This window comes from Mauremys mutica, chromosome 5 (assembly GCF_020497125.1).
Source record: "Mauremys mutica isolate MM-2020 ecotype Southern chromosome 5, ASM2049712v1, whole genome shotgun sequence".
Lineage (NCBI taxonomy): Eukaryota > Metazoa > Chordata > Testudines > Geoemydidae > Mauremys > Mauremys mutica.
The window spans coordinates 98,961,239-98,978,258 of NC_059076.1; the positions used below are offsets into that span (position 1 = coordinate 98,961,239).

At 42.8% G+C, this 17,020-nt stretch overlaps 1 protein-coding gene across 4 annotated transcripts in view; it reads right to left on the minus strand.

Annotated features, from left to right (window-relative positions):
- LIMCH1 (LIM and calponin homology domains 1) overlaps nucleotides 1-17,020 on the minus strand; it is a 307,869-nt gene that overhangs the window by 72,635 nt on the left and 218,214 nt on the right. For all 4 annotated transcript variants that reach the window (XM_045018682.1, XM_045018681.1, XM_045018684.1 and 1 more), the window contains 3 exons: nucleotides 10,944-11,101; nucleotides 10,272-10,680; nucleotides 4,974-5,195 (listed from right to left, as the gene is read on the minus strand). In XM_045018682.1, coding sequence (XP_044874617.1) covers nucleotides 4,974-5,195; nucleotides 10,272-10,680; nucleotides 10,944-11,101 — 789 coding nt within the window. The remainder of the gene's footprint in view (nucleotides 1-4,973; nucleotides 5,196-10,271; nucleotides 10,681-10,943; nucleotides 11,102-17,020) is intronic.

A 17,020-nucleotide genomic window follows, 5' to 3' on the forward strand; every position in this document is an offset into this window, starting at 1 on the left:
CTCAGCATTCTGCCCTGCAGCCCCCATACCCCCCAGCCCTCTGCCCTGACCTTTGAACCCCCCTACACCCCCAGCCTTCTGCCCTGACCCCCTGCACCCCCCAGCCATGACCCCCCACACACTCAGCCTTCTGCCCTGCAGCCTCCAAACCCCCCAGCCCTCTGCCCTGAACCCCACCCACCCCAACACACACCCAGCCTTCTGCTCTGCATCCCCACAGCCCCATCCCTCTGCCCTGACCCCCCCACACACTCAGCCTTCTGCCATGCACCCCCACACACACCCCCAGCCCTCTGCCCTGACCCTTGACCCCCCCACACTCAGCCTTCTGCCCTGCACCCCCCACACACCCCAGCCCTCATCCCTGAACCCCACCCCCCACCCCAGCCCTCTGCCCTGACCCCTGAAACCTCCCCACCCAGGTCTGGGGTCCCAGCCGCAGGCCCTGCTCAGCCCGCTGCCGGTCTAGGTGAACAGAACCCCAGGCTGGCAGCGAGCTGAGCAGGCTGGCGGCGTAAAATCAGCATTTTAATTTAATTTTAAATGACACTTCTTAAACATTTTGAAAACCTTGTTTACTTTACATACAATAGTTTAGTTATATAATATAGACTTATAGAAAGAGACCTTCTAAAAACGTTAAAATGTATTACCGGCACGCAAAACCTTAAATTAGAGTGAATAAATGAAGACTCGGCACACCACTGCTGAAAGGTTGCCGACCCCTGGTCTATAATATATAACTAAACTATTGTTATATGTAAAGTAAATAAGGTTTTTAAAATGCTTAAGAAGCTTCATTTATAATTAAATTAAAATGCAGAGCCCCCCGGACCGGTGGCCAGGACCCGGGCAGTGAGAGTGTAACTGAAAATCAGCTTGTGTGTCGCCTTTGGCACGCGTGCCGTAGGTTGCCTACCCCGATCTAGTAGCTCCTTTTGCTAGTGACTCCAATTCACTGTAAGTCAGCCAGGTAGTGTCAATCAGACCACATTCAGGCAATACAATGACATGGGGCCCCATGTGGCTCCATCCCTCTACTTGAAGTGTTGTTGGTAGAGACTGCAGCACGGGATCACCTTTCCCCCCCCAGGAAAAGCAGCAGGGATAGCCCCCCTTCCTTCAGGAGTAGCAGAAGACTCTTCTTTCTCCCGAGAAGACGGTGCAAAGTGCATATGAAGGGGACAGGTGGAGGGGGATAACACTCAGTACCTAGCTCATCAGCTGCAATGTCTCTTTGGTGCATGAGCTAAGCATATTAGACTTTCCTCTGGCCACTCACCCACAGTCCTTTGCTGGCGTGATGTGGGAGGCTACCTTATCTTATTTTCTGTGTAATTAACTCCCTTCTGAGATGCATCGGGCAGTTCACTCCTCTTAGGGGCTATTATTTCAGGCTGTCTGCAGACTCAGGCAGACATCGTTGCATTGAGTTACGCTTGGTTCATGTTTTCAAGTGTTTCTCCATGACCAAGAGGATGGTGGGGGTGGGGGGAGGGAGGAAAGGGGAGTCATACGAAAGATGAGATTCTGATGTGATCATATGACTCCAGGAGCTAAGGTCCTAGGAACAGACCTGTCATGCTGATGCCTTATTCCAGTCTGGTGTCAATGGAAACAGGAACAAAGAAATATTTGGGTTATGAAAGATGTATAGTAGGATTAGAACATGTAAACGTAAGCCCTCTGTTTCCTCAACCCTAAACAACAAACAGGTCTCCTGCCATCTTTTTTTCCCCAAGTTCAATTTATTTAGTTCCTTTCCTCACAAAATATTCCCTCCACATTCTCAAACTAGTCTTGTTACCTTGCCCTGGCCACTTTCTAACCTTTGGACACTATCCTTTAAGATCAGTGATTAACAATGTAGAGAACCTTCCAAATAAGGTCTGATAAGAGCATAGTACAGAAGAATCATTATTACCTTCATTTAAAACTAAATTCCCCAGGTTACCTATCAAAGCATCTTATTTATTTTCTTTGCAGTTGCCACACACTGTCTGTCTTTCATATCAGGTCTCATTAAACCTTTCCCCCTTTCCTCCAGGTCTCTTTCCTAGACCACTTGTGATTTAGAAGAGGAAAACATAATCTATTTGTCTAAACAGGATTAAAACAAAACAAAAAAATCCAAATTCGAATCCAGGTTTTGACACTGCTGCCTTCTGATATTTTAGCTAAGCCATTTAACTTCCTCAACCTCAATAGTCTCACTCACAAAATGAAGATTTATCACAAATAAGTTTTATTTGAATAGTTAAAGTTTATAAAGCACTTTGAAAATGGAAATGCAAGTGTTAGGTTTTATTATTTTCTCTCTAATTTCTTCCAGCTCTATAAAGTATAGTAGACAAGCAATTCTTTTAAAAGAAGTGCATTTTTCTGGACAATAAGAAAATTGATTTAATTAAAACTTGGTAATAGCATCTCAAAAGTTTTAGTTATTGGAACTGACCAGGCAAAAAAACAAAAACAGAAATTGCCAATTTTTGTAAACGTTCTGATTCATAAACTGCTAAATCAAATTGTTAAAGCTATATAAAAAGCCAACAATAGCCGAATTAAATCTTTTCAATCAATTTTCAGACCCGAGGGAAGTTTTTTCATGATGTTAGTAGTCCCTGAAAATAGATTCTCCTCTCAGAAGAGTTTCCTCAACCTTAAGAATTGTGAAGCTAGTAGATTCTGCTCTTATAATATTTTATTTTCATTTGTTTCTATGTGGTAATGGATTATAATGTATCATGTCATTATTTAGGAGTGAATTTTTATCTTGGAGGCCATTTTGGTAATTCTCTATAGATCCCTTCCCTTTCATCTATTAGCTTCACTGGCCATAAGAAATTCTAAAGGTCTGCTCTCTCCCCCTCGACTCTTTTTCAGAGAATCTGCAATACAAAAATGAAAAGCACCATTTCAGTCTGGTCCGAAGTTAGCAAGACAAGGAAGCAAAGTAAAACAAAAGCCATCTGTATGCAAACACTGACTGAAGATACTTCTCTCTTGGACAACGATAACCAAGCTGCGTAATCTTGAAAGAGCAGACCTCATATCTCTCAGCTGTTTCTTAGAATATTAAGACAGGATTTTACACCTTAATTTACCACTATGCCCCACACAGACCTGATGTTCTTGTTATAATTGATTGACATCAGAAATGATATATCTAGTCATCAGACCCCACTGCATTTAAATTACCTATTACAATTATAGCTATGCAATGAAGCAGGGAATTTCTGAAAATAAAAAAAATGCTAAACACACAACACTCCAGAATACTAACATTCTTTTGTTTGAAGCTGGAAAGCTAACACTAATTATAATGGTTTATACCATCTAATTACATTGCTGATTCAATCATGAATCTGAAATTACAAAACCTTTACTGAGAAGAAACTCTAAAAATGGCATTGTTCGGGTGCATATTTATTCTGTTGCAAAGACTCATATGTTTACTCAGTTTACAAACCAAAAGGTTATTTTGTAAACATCAGTGCTGCAAACTCAACCTGGTATCTGAAAATTCAAGCTGTGTTCTGCCTTCTATATTATCATCACCTCTGGCAATGCAATTCTGCAAACAGAAACCGAATAGACGGAAAATTTCAAGCTACATCAATTTAGACACTTATATGATATCACCTTCATCGCTGTAGAAGGTGAAGACCAAGGCAGAATAGTATCCAGCTCACTCTTCCATAGCTATATTGGTCTTGCAGTGCTAACAGGAGCAGGTGCCATTATTCACATAATTACTCTTCTGACTATAATTGTACCTTTAACTCCTTTTCAGCTGCTGCTCCCTCCAATAAAATGAGACCCCAATGTCTATCAAACATTCTCACCTCAACCTCTCTATGGACAGTGGTAATCCTCATCCCCACATAGGTCCAATTCACTATCCCCCCCAACCAACCTTCACTCTGCCTCCAGCCTCCCTTCCTGTTATCACCACTCTTGGCTTCAAACCAGCTCCTTCTGACAATCCCAGGTCTGCGCTCCTGACATAATCTGGCTTCCCACGCTTGTTCCTGACCTCATGGTTGGGTTCAGAACCAGCACTAGGACAAAAGGGTCCACTGCCAAGAATGCAAGCCAGGGATGAAGCAGACTTTCCCATCCCAGGGAGGTGGGATGAATCAAAACCCCATCCCCAGCATTGTGGGTCTGGCCAATACCACGAAGTTTAGGAAAAAGTAGCACAGCACCATTCCTAGCTTTTGTTATTTTTGTGGTGTTCTTGATTTTGTATCTTTGGTACATGGTGAGAAAGGTCAGATTCTCCCAACCCCCAATTTGTTTACACTCATTTTTTTGTGCTTTTTGTGTAGGATAGTCCTTGCTTTCTTTTGTTTTTTTACATTGTGCAGCATCTAGAGACCTGTTGTGATATGCGCCCATTGTTTTCTGCCCTGCCCCTCAAAATAGCAAGAGAGATGAAAAGTTACAGTTGGTCTCTTTGTTTAGGTGGTTGGGAAGCAAACTCACCCAATGTATTTCAATAATTTATCCCCTTTTTGATAAAGGAATAGAGACTATCTGAATGCAAACATTGCCAAACATTAACATCCTCTTGTTTGAATCTGGAGAACTTCAACTAATTACAATGGCTCACACACTCTAATTATGTTGCTGATCTAATCAGCTAACATCAGTAGAAGAACTGAATAAATTTGCACAATAGCTGGGACAGACAGTCAATCTCTCAGTGGGACATAATGAAACATGCCAGCTGATTTAAAGCACACTTATCAGTTGCATGATATACAAAACCAAAAGCCAACTGCAATGTTCCTTTACCTTCCTAACGCAGAAACACTAAAACTTAGGAAGTATAAATGCTTCTGACCTGGGCAGATCCTGGAACTAAAACAAATTTAGCCCATTGGCTTTCCATTAGCTAGTGGTTAAATCCATTATGCAAAAGAAAACATGCAGAGAAAACACAGCTGATGTGTTTTTTTTATTCTTACTGTCAGCTCTCTGTGCACAGTGTGAGTGGCAGGCCTCTTTAAACTGAGCTCAATGCTAGTGGTGTCCTGCTTCAGTTCCACCGGGGATCCATCCGCTCTGGCCACCCCTTCAAACTTTGGAGATCTTCTTAGTAAAGGAGCAAATATCACTGTTGTACATTCTTTATCCTTCTCTTCAAGTCCATTGAAAGTTTCGCCATTCATGCTGACTTTTCCATCTACCTGCAGAACAATAAATAAATACTCTGAGAAAATAACATAAGAACGGCCGTACCAGGTCAGACCAAAAGGTCCATCTAGCCCAGTATCCTGTCTACCGACAGTGGCCAGTGCCAGGTGCCCCAGAGGGAGTGAACCTTACAGGCAATGATCAAGTGATCTCTCTCCTGCCATCCATCTCCATCCTCTGACAAACAGAGGCTAGGGACACCATTCCTTACCCACCCTGGCTAATAGCCATTTATGAACTTAACCTCCATGAATTTATCCAGTTCCCTTTTAAACCCTGTTATAGTCCTAGCCTTCACAACCTCCTCAGGTAAGGAGTTCCACAAGTTGACACTGCGCTGCGTGAAGAAGAACTTCCTTTTATTTGTTTTAAACCTGCTGCCTATTAATTTCATTTGGTGACCCCTAGTTCTTGTATTATGGGAATAAGTAAATAACTTTTCCTTGTCCACTTTCTCCACATCACTCATGATTTTATATACCTCTATCATATCCCCCCTTAGTCTCCTCTTTTCCAAGCTGAAGAGTCCTAGCCTCTTTAATCTTTCCTCATATGGGACCCTCTCCAAGCCCCTAATCATAGCACAGAAGATCAAGGTGGAACGTATTTTTCATTAATAAAGTAATAAAGAATCTATATAATACTAACAACGGTTTAGCACAAAATGAAAGACAGTCCCTGCCTTGAAGAGTTTACAACAACAATACAGACACTCAGGAGATAGGATCACTAGGATATCCAGGAGGAGAAGATAAACTTTTTCTCTCCCATAAGTTGTAAACACACTTTTGTGGGCATTAACATAAAAAGTGTTTTTTAAAGAGAAAAAAATCAAGGGGGTGGCTCAGTCAGTAGGGAAAATCAGGGAATACTAGGGATGGGGAAGCTTCAATAAAAAGCAAAAGAGGAGCGTGAGAGAGAGAAACTAATGAGGTGTGACCCTCAAGACCTCAGTAGATCCTAATTCACAAGTGATGAAATAATTAAACATCCACAGGATACCTCAAATTTTAGGCAGAGTTCTAAACAAACAGGATGACTTGGAAATATGGCTTCACAGTACATTTTCAAGCTACTGCACCAAACTTTAAAGGATACCTATACTGACTCCTTTAGTTATGCAGAGCATCACAGAGAGACAAGCATGCACAAGCATCTACAAACTATACCAATGAATTGCTATGTAATCAGCTGGTCTCATCTTAATACTAGGTGGACTGTGCACTCTGGAGCACAGTAGCTTTATGTTTAAAAGATCAAAAGCAGCAGAACTCAGCCAAGTATTCCTTTGCCCCACTACTCATAAGGGAGAAAGCCTGAAGCCAGCTCCCCACCCCCATCAAACAAGGGTTTGGAAACAAAGTTCCAATAGGCTGGGAGGGAGGGGGGCAGAGAGGGCTTCCCCTCTGCTCCCCAGAGAAGAAAAGAGACATGTCACTCTGCCTTCCTCACTAGATGGCAAATGGACAATATCTATTAAAAATACACATCAGAAAAGAGTTAGCTATTTCCATTCTCAAGGTAGAGAAGTCGCAGTTCAAGCTATCTTGGTCCCCCTTCTCAGCATTCATAACCCTACACCAGGGGTTGGCAACCTTTCACAAGTGGTGTGCCGAGTCTTCATTTATTCACTCTAATTTAAGGTTTTGCGTGCCAATAATACATTTTAATGTTTTTAGAAGGTCTCTTTCTATAAGTCTATAATATATAACTAAACTATTGTTGTATGTAAAGTAAACAAGATTTTTTAAAATGTTTAAGGAGCTTCATTTAAAATTAAATTAAAATGCAGAGCCCCCCGGACCGGTAGTCAGGACCTGGGCAGTGTGAGTGCCACTGAAAATCAGCTCGCGTGCCACCTTCGGCACCTGTGCCATAGGTTGCCTACCCCTGCCCTACACTGAGGAGCAACGAATTAGGGATCAAGCTGGTTCTAACCGCATCTTCTTTAGCTTGATCATGTCACTGACTTTCCTTTAGCTCATCACTTTTTAAAAACAAAGTTCACATTTATTAATACCACTATTAGATTTTGAATTAGGGTAGCACCTAAAGGGTCCAGTCAGGATCCAAGCCCCATTGTGTAAGTCACTGTATGAACATATAGCGAAGATTTCTGCCCCACAGAACTTACAAGCTAAGTATGATGAGACACAACAGATGGATACAGTAGATAGGGAAAGTGCAAGGTAATAGTGAGCTGATGTTATGATCAGCGTAATAAGCAGCAGTCACAACACATCAGCTGCTTAGCTATAGTTGAGTGTTTTGCAGGCATGAAGGCAAATTGAGTTTTAAGGAGAGATTTGAAGGAGGATAAAGTAGTGGTTTTGCAGATTTGTTTAAATGGAGCTCCATCCATCAATAAGGAGCATCATGGGAAAAAAGTGAAAAGATGTTTGAGGGAAAATTGGACTTCTGGGCAACAAAGGCTGTTACTGCTGGCAAAGAGATCACACAGATCAATGCCACATAAGAGATGGGTAGCATGGGCCATGTGAAATGTTTTGAGATGGCTAATCTACAGGTACTATATAAATAAAAATGTAAATACAAATTCAGAGGCAAACCATTCCATGGAACATTATGCTTTAGAGTACTATTCAAAATCGATGCAAAGAACGTGAAGGACAGGGAACAGGTCTTTTCAATAAACTGAAACATTTAAAGTGGCATACAGTTTCCCTCACCTCTCAATTTTTCTCCATTCAGCTACCCTTGGTTTACGTTTTTTAGTCAACGGTTTGAGTAGAACCCTCCTGGAAAGCAACTCAACTTGGCATACACAACCAGCTCTGGATCAAGAGCAAACTGCACTTTCTGCTGACTTTTCCTGTTTGTATGATCAATCAAGGCTATGCTCTGTACATTAGGGAAATTCATTAAAGGCCAAACGTGGCCAGGAAGTGGGTATTTTCTGTGAGATGCTCAGTGCCCTCAAGTCCCAGTGAAAGCAGTGAGGGCTGAAGGTGCTTAGCACCTTACAAAAATTGGCCTTAAATGGGGAAAAGCAACAGCGCGAACAGCAGATTTTAATGTGCATGTCAAATGTTATCGTTATGCAGTAAAAAAGACAACCTCCCCATCTCTCCTATCACCACCATCGTCTGCCCAAGTCATTACTACTCATAGTTTAATTCTGAATACAAATGTTGGCAGGTCTTGAACCCACAAGTCCTCTGGGATTTTGTTGTATTATCTACTAGACAGGTTATAAAAGCTTTTAAAAATAAAAAAGCCAGAAAAATACTGGCTAGTTAAGCCATCCATTTTCATGTCTCTGTTTAGACTAAAACATTTCTCTATTTACATAGGGAGGAAAAGCAAATGTTTGAATGATCAGAACAGATGCCCTGGTTGCAGAGTTAAACAAACATATTCCCCTCCTCCTGATTTGGAGCGAGTCAACACACTGTCATCATGGCAAAGCATCATAAATATATCAGTGTTTTAATTTAAACAGGGTAAAGCAATTGTATAACAATTCTTTTTTGGATAATTCTTACTGAGATAGATCACACTGTCCCGCATAAAGCAAGCAGCTAAGCTCTGAGCAGACTTAGTGTGTTCTCTTTAGATTGTCCACATATACCTACTTCTTCCCTTTATTTTCGTCCAATGAATTTTTTAAAAATAGTCAGGATCAGAAGCCAGAGAAAGAGCCATGTGTCATGCAAGAGGAACTGTTAAATTCAAACGTCAAGAGGCTGATCAAGACAATGGAGGAAAAATGGAGTTACTAGTTTTATATTTCAGCAAATCAACATGAATCCTCTGGCAGTGAACACCAGAAAAATATATTTCAAGATATAAAATATTAATCTAGCATCATAGGAATGTATTTTGCTTTATACATGAAGTAAAGACACAATCTCTGTTCCAAGGAAATTACAATGGAAATTGAGTACAACAAGACAAGCACCAGGACAGCTGACATCATGCAAGAAGAGGAGAGGAAGAAATATGCTAATTTAGGTTAAGGGGTTGCTTGGATAGCACATTGCACCTCATGTGAATTAAGGGGGATAGGAACTATTTTTATTTTTATTTATAGGGAATTAATTTAGGATTAGAGTAGGAGGGTGGATCATGTCTTAGGGGAGAAAAACATAATTATGCATTGATGATCTCATTCAATGGTATTTTAAGGTTTCTTTCTTTTTCCATTTGCTAATTTAAAACCTATATAGGAGAATGCTTTATATTCTAATCACCAGTCATTACAAATTATTATGATTAAGACAGGTAAATGCTGCCCTGGAGAATGGGATTCTGTCCTTGCCTCTGCCAGAGTTTCTCTGTAATGCTGGGCAAGTCACTTAAACCAAACATTTCACAAGCGGTCACTCATTGTGTGTTCCTCATTTTCTGGGTGCCTGACTTGAGCCCCCCGAGTCTGATTTGCAGAAATGCTGATCGCACACAGTTGCAACTGAAGTCAATGGGAGCTGTGTTTTGAATGTTGGAAGTGCTCAATAATGCTAAGAACTCTGAAAAATCAAGCCCTCAGCATCTCACCTTGGGCATTCAGAATTAATGAATACTTTCCCTTAAATTTCTCTGTGCCTCATTTCCCCATCTGTAAAAGGGGGATAATAATACCCCTTCATCTCAATAATGTGTTGTGAAAATAAATCCATTAATATTCAAGCACTCAGACAGTACAGCACCGCAGAAAAGCCATAAAAAAGCCTATAAGGAAATTAATATGCCTGTCTTCAGAGCAGGGTTTGACTAGAGTGAGGTAAAAAATTCAGCCTGAGGCACACATCTAGCATGGAAAATTTCGGTCTGAATGGTTAAAGATTCACAAAGTTGCAAGCAACTGAAAACAGGGTCTTATAATGTAAGTGTGAGGCAACCTTAATAATAGGCAAAGCTGCCAATACCCCCCCCCAACCATTTTTCTCTCACCACAAAAAAACAAAATGATGAATTTTGTAATGTATGGGTATGTTGCTTCCCATATTCCTTAATCCTAAATTGTCTTTCACATTTATGAATTCGCATGACATATGTTGGTGTTCCTTTGGCATTTAATTGATTTTGACCAGTGGAAGGCATCCTACCTTAAATGTTTTCAAGACCTGCTGCGTGTTTTTGGGTTGTGTGTAAGGCTTGGGTGTCAGCATAGGCACAGCCTTGGAGACAACAGATTTGCTTGGAGATGTTTGGCCTGTTGAAAGAGTGGCTTCTGATTCACTGATGGGAACAATGGTTGCTTCAATAGTGGCAGTGTATTTTGGAGGAGGCAGCGATTGTTGCCGTAAGTATCTCATAGGATTTGGGTCCTTCGGTGGTGATGATGAATTTGGCTCCACTGAATGGCTTCTTTCCAGAATTTTTGGCATCTCCAAACGTTCAAGGACAGCTTCGCTAATGGTGAACCTTTCAATGTATTGTTGGAGAATGCTCTCCGCTTCCTCACGTGACCTGGCATTCTTGTAGGCTTCGTGCAGCTCCTTTTCTCTTCTCTCTCTGTGTGGGAGGCAACACAAGAAAGATTACCAAGCAAAGATTAACACAGAGAGAATTACTCATGTGCACCAAGCCTGAGGTGAAATTTGTGCCAAATTCTCCTCTACAATCCACACTACAGTGATTATGCGTAACTGTAAGAGTAGCTCATTTCTTTCCTCAGGCATGATGTCCCCACTACAAGCAGAGCAACAGCTACACAAAAACACTTGAAGCACACGGTATTCTTAAATATGCAACTGCACTTCTATAGAACAACCTACTTCTCCTCCACAATTTCTCTGTAAGTCTTGATACTTTTCCTTCGCTCACTTGTTCCATCACCGCCACTCAATAACCTTTCCATCTTCTTTCTCTCTGCTTCTTTTTTAATTAGGTCCTGTGAAGCGCTTCTTCTCCGACTTTTCCACCGTGCCAGATCCTATACCAGAAGGGAACACACATGCACATTCAGAGCTTTAGAACACTAGTTACAGAAATGATCAGCTGTGAGGCTGTTACTTAACCAACCACGGAACACCTCAATCGACAGCTGACTACTCAATAACTGAATGACTCCAGCTGTAGACTGATTTCACATACCTAAATGGCCAACAGTGTAACAATCCTTAATTAAAAAAAAAGTGATAAAGGAAATTAATAATTTTTTTAAAATAAAAAAAAATTGACTATTTCTGTCAGTGGGTTTCACTATAGTTTCCACATCTTTGCCAGTTCATTTTTTCCCTATTGGTCATGTCACTAATCTTAATTTGTGATGGGCCTGTTGTGACTTTCTAGTGCTGCAGTCCTGTATTAACTGAAAACATTGAGAAGTCCAGTTATCCAAAGATCAGCATATTAATCTTTCGTCTTCATCCTAATGACTCTGGGGAAAACCCTGGTCGCTACAGCATGAAGAATAAACAGATATGGTATAGAGCGAGTGTTGGAAGGTGGAAATCACAGTGATTCAAGAGGATGAAATCCTCCTCCTGCATCACGGAGGTCAGTGGGCCTGTTCTTCTACCCCCTGTTGCAGCCTCAGGGTAGTAACCTTCCTTGTTGCTCTGCAACTTCTCCACCTACAAGTTGGTTAGTATATCCACAACTCTGAGGATTCACTGACTGTTCCATCCCTTTGTGAACAAAGTAGCCATGAGCTGAGGTAACGAAAACCTCAAAGAACACAACCCATGTCATATGTTCCTTGCATCCTCTTTGGTTCATGTATTCAGAGCCTTTTGTGGCCACAGAGGACTATGGAAGAAGATATGTCCCTATATTAGATACTAGAATGTTATCAACACTGTAAAATCACTAAGGCAATGTTCCAAAGCTATAAAACTATTTTGCAGCCAAATATTACACAGCCAAGTTTTATTTTAAGAAAACAGCTTGATATTCATATATAAACAATAGGAAGGACATATTGGTCACTCTGACAACTAGTTTAATACCATTACAAAATTAGTGTACAGAACATATTTCAAGTATTTTTAGCAAGTTATAGTTTAAAAGAAAAACAGCATTACTATACTGATACTTGTTTCAAACATTATTTCATGAACTACACAGTTTTCTAAATGGCACTTTAGTCCAGAAGAGACGGTTACCTTTTGTAGCTATCATTCTTTGAGATGTGCTGCTTTGCTCATGTCCATTCCATTGTGGTGTGTGCTCGCCAGTGCCAGAAGTTTTTCCCTCAGTGGTATCGATAGGGGACTGGCTCTGGCACCCTCTGGAGTGGTGCGCATATGCACCAATATAAGGGGCACCGCCAGCTCCCCACTCCCTCAGTTCCTTCTTGCCAGAACTCTGACAGAGGGGAAGGAGGGTAAGTCACGGAATGGACATGCATAACACATCTCAAAGAACACCAATTATGAAAGGTAACCGTCTTTTCTTCTTCAAGTGCTTGCTCATGTCCATTCCATTGTAGGGGACTCCCAAGCAGTGCCACCGGACGCTGGTAGGAGTTCATGGATGTGTTGATTGCAACACAACTCTGCTAAATCCAGCATCATCTCTCACTTGCGGGGTGATGGCGTAAGGTGTGGTGAACATGTGTACTCAAGACCAGGTTGCAGCCCTGCAGCTGTCCTGGATAGGGATGTCCATCAGGAAGGCAGCCGAAGACGCCTTAGTCCTAGTCGAGTGAGCCTTCACCATCGGTGCAGGCACAGCCTGCACCAACTCGTAACAAGTAGGGATGCAGGTGGTGATCCAATTCAAAATCCTCTGAGAGGACACCAAAAGGCCTTCATTCTGTCAGCTATCGTGATAAAGAGCTGGGTCGATTTGTAGAAGGGCTTGGTGCATTCCAGATAGAATGCCAGGGCATGCCTGACATCTGAGTGTGCAGCTGCCTCTCCTCATTGGTCATTTAAGGCTTTGGACACAACACCAGGAAGAAGATATCCTGGTTGACATGGAAGTGCAACACCACCTTTGTCAGGAAGGCCGGATGGGGCCGCAACTGGACCTTGTCCTTGTAAAATACCACGTACGAGGACTTCGAAGTGAGGGCTTTCATTTTGGAGACACGTCTCACCGGGGTAATAGCTACAAGGAATGCAACTTTTCACAACAAGTGGGAAAGGGAACAAGAAGCCATAGGTTAAAAGGGCGGACCCATGAGCCTGAAGAGGACCAGGTTGAGGTTCCATTGAGGAACTGGGTCCTGGACTGGTGGAAAGAGTCTTTCAAGGCCTTTCAGGAATCTGATCGACATCTCATGTGATAACACCAATCTACTGTGGATGTGAGGATGGAAGGCCAATATGGCAGCCAGGTGCACCTTGATTGAAGGGCAGGGAGGAGGGCGTCTGCCACAGAGCCTTAGTAATTTTCACCACTCCCTTGTGCACCAGTAATGCCACTTTGGAGAGGGCTGCTGCACTCAGCAGATCCAACAGGAAGTCTGAGGGCTCCACCAGTTCCTCGGCTTCCATCCCCCGATTTGAGGCAACCCTCTTCTAAAGCTCCTGGTGGGCCCTTGCATCATTCTGGGGAACTGAGTGAGAGGGCCCCACTATCACCTCATTAGGTGAAGATGATGAGGGGGCGGGTATAGACAGTCTGCCAACTCCACTGCTTCTGCTAGGGGAGCCTCGGCTGATGCTGGCTGGCCCTGGGGAGCCTGCTCTGACTCCGCATCCGAGTCAGGGGGTGCACGGGAGACTGTCGCTGACCATCTTTCAGATGCCTCTGAGACCGACCTATGCCCCTGCAATAGGTGGGAAAACCCCCAGGGGTTCCATAGTTGCTAAGGGGCTGGCCACTGGCCCTGGGGCCATGCTGCCACTGGTGGGCGGCCTTGGCCAGCGGGCAGGGTCTTCTCCTCGCTGTCTGAGGAGGGAGAGACTTGTCTGGGGGAACAGAACAGTACCAAGGCTGCCTGTCTACCCCAATCCCATCAGCTCTGGCTGCAGACCTCCACTGAGGACCTGTATGGGGGCAATGGCTCTTGGTGCCACGACCCTGGTGACCGGCGGCAGCACTTGGCAGATTGGTGATGGTACCCCAGCAATCAATGCCTCACACTTAGAGAGTGGTGCTGCTCTGTAGATCGGGAGTGGGAATGGGAGCGAGACGTGTCGGAGACCGTCAACATGCCTGCAGTGAACTATATGAGCAATCCGGGGAAAGGGCTCCAGGGACTGGCATCTCAACCCTCCGGAACGGCGCTGTGAGCTGGGAGAGCAGCTTGGATGCTCCTGGCACCGGGCGTTTGGGGACTGGTGCCGCACCTCTGTGGATCTGCACCAGACAGCAGGCGATTGACACCTAGAGCCCGAGGAATGCTGCCTAGAGTCTGGGGACCAACGCTGGGAATTCTGGCAGGTAAGCTGACCCGCATCCGGGGGCTGGTGCTGCTGCTCAGGTGAGCACTGACAGGGCACACCCTGAAGCGAGGAGCGGTGCTGCACTGATGGAGACCACTGGAAAGGTCCCAAGGCAGGTTTACACCTTGAATGGGGCACCTCAGCAGCCAGCATGGGCAGTACCGGAAGGGACAATATATCTTTAGTGGCCTGAAAGGCCTCCGGTGGGGACAGCACCACCAGGTGCCGATTGCCTGTGCCACTTCTTGGGGTGGCAGGCGGGTCTTGAATTGGGCTCAACAGCTCAGCCGGAGTCACAGCCTGGCCACTGTCCGGAGGGGAAGAGCTGCCCCTTGGGGGTCTTTGCTCCCCTTATGGGATGCAAAAGAATGACCCCTCCTGGCCTTTCTTTGTTTTTTAGCGGGTACTGAGGATGGGGATTGGCACCAGTCAGAGGTCGGTGCTGGCGGTGCGTTCTGCACCGAGGCTGCAGTGCTTGGAGCAGAGTCCAATCTTGTCGGCTCCGAGGCCAGTGCAAGGGCTGACTCCATAAGGAGTGCTCGGAGACGAAGATCCCGCTTCTTTTTGGTCCGTGGCCTGAAGCTCTTGCAAATGCAACACTTGTCGCTCACATGGTTTCCCCAAACACTTCAGGCAGCTTTCTATGGAGATCACTGACTGGCATGGGTTTTTTGTAACAGTCACAAGGTTTGAAGCCCAGGGACTGAGACATGCCCTGTTCCTAGGCTGAGTCCCGTACGGGACTAATGTTTTCTAACTTTACACTAAAGGAACTATTAACTACACAACTTTAAACAACTATATACAACAAATTCACCACTAGACTCTGAGACAGGAAAGCTTGCAAAGCAAGGAGACATTCCAGCACCGTCACTGGCAGTAAGAAGGAACTGAGGGACAGAGGGGGCTGGCAGCACCCCTTATACCAGCACATATGTGCACCACTCCAGAGGGTGCCAGAAACAGTCCCCTACAGATACCATAAGGGAAAAACTTCCGGCACCAGTGCATGTAGCACACACACCAACAATGGAATGGACATGAGCAAGCACTCGAAGAAAAAAATATCTTAATTGAATTTATCAGTAAACTATCAGAAGGTCCTATAAGCATAATTTACTTTATTAAAAACACGAATACACACTGTTACTTTTAATTTAGCTTAAATCAGCAAGATACTGATGTTATACTCAAGGGAACGCTCATTAAAGCAATTCTTCACACAATCCACATATATTTCAGTCCGTAATCCCTTTCTTCAAACGTGGTACTCTCTGGTTTTCCTGTTACCAATTATTCCTGTTGAAGCAGTAAAACCTTTACTTATTTATGTACTCCCAGTACTGCCTGTTTAGAAATTAGTTTTTCAATCACAACATAACTGCCTCCCCTCCTCTTTTTGCAATAGAGAAAAAATAGATATAATTTGTTTTAAGCTTTCTTATTTTAAATCAGCAGAGCTAGAAAGCAAGCAACTGAAATCTATGAAACTGCAAATCTCTAGCAAACTTACCGCATGGGCATATACTAGCAAGTGGATTCATCAAGAACAATAACGCACCATTAATACAAACAATGTCCTCACCTTGTTCTTAGGGTGCCAAGGACACTGAATATGGGAATTTATAGTTGTTCTTAACAAATATTAGAGCGGTACTGTGCAGTATCAAGAGACGGTCCAGGAAATTCATATACAGAAGCTCAGGATGCTTTGTATTTCAGCAGAGTCCCAAGACTTCTCAAATGAAAAAATACAAGTCAGAAGGAATAAATCTTTATTGGGTAACCCCAGTCGATGTGGACTTACACACCCCGATATCAGTAGGCTATTACCATGCTGCATCTATTGCACTAATCAGTTCTTAGTTTTATAAGCCAGCTGGTTTTAGTATTTATTAAACCTTTACTAAAAGCAGCCTCTCAAATGTATACAAAGTGTTTTTTTTATATATATATATATATATATATTATATATATATATATATATATATATATATATATTATATATATATATATATATATAAATAAAGGAAGTGACTGTACCAATTGCTTTACAATGAAAAAAATCTTAACAGGATATTCAAAATTAATCATTTAGAACCAGTGCTCCTAAAGTGAATATGTATTAAACCCTTTGGTGCTGATTTACTTATACAGTTTCAATGCTTTCTTGAATATCTGAGTTTACAGTGATTTGTTGAAATCAGCACCAATACACGAGTGAGCACACAGGGGGAGTTTTGAGGGCTTTTATGGGGGTACAAGGGAGTTGCATTCTACTTTTAAGTGAATCAAACTTTGGGGGTAATTTTGTTGCCTGGGATTGGACTGAAAATTTTTAATTATCCACCATTATCTTGTCTGCGTGTTATAAGCGTAACACTTCATTTATTCAGAATTATTAGGACTGTGCCCATTCTGGGCTCCGTCTGTATTGTTTAGTTTTGCTTTTTCTTATTTATGGATTTTAGCAAGAATTTTTACTTCAAAAAAACAGATAAGAGCATAAGCAG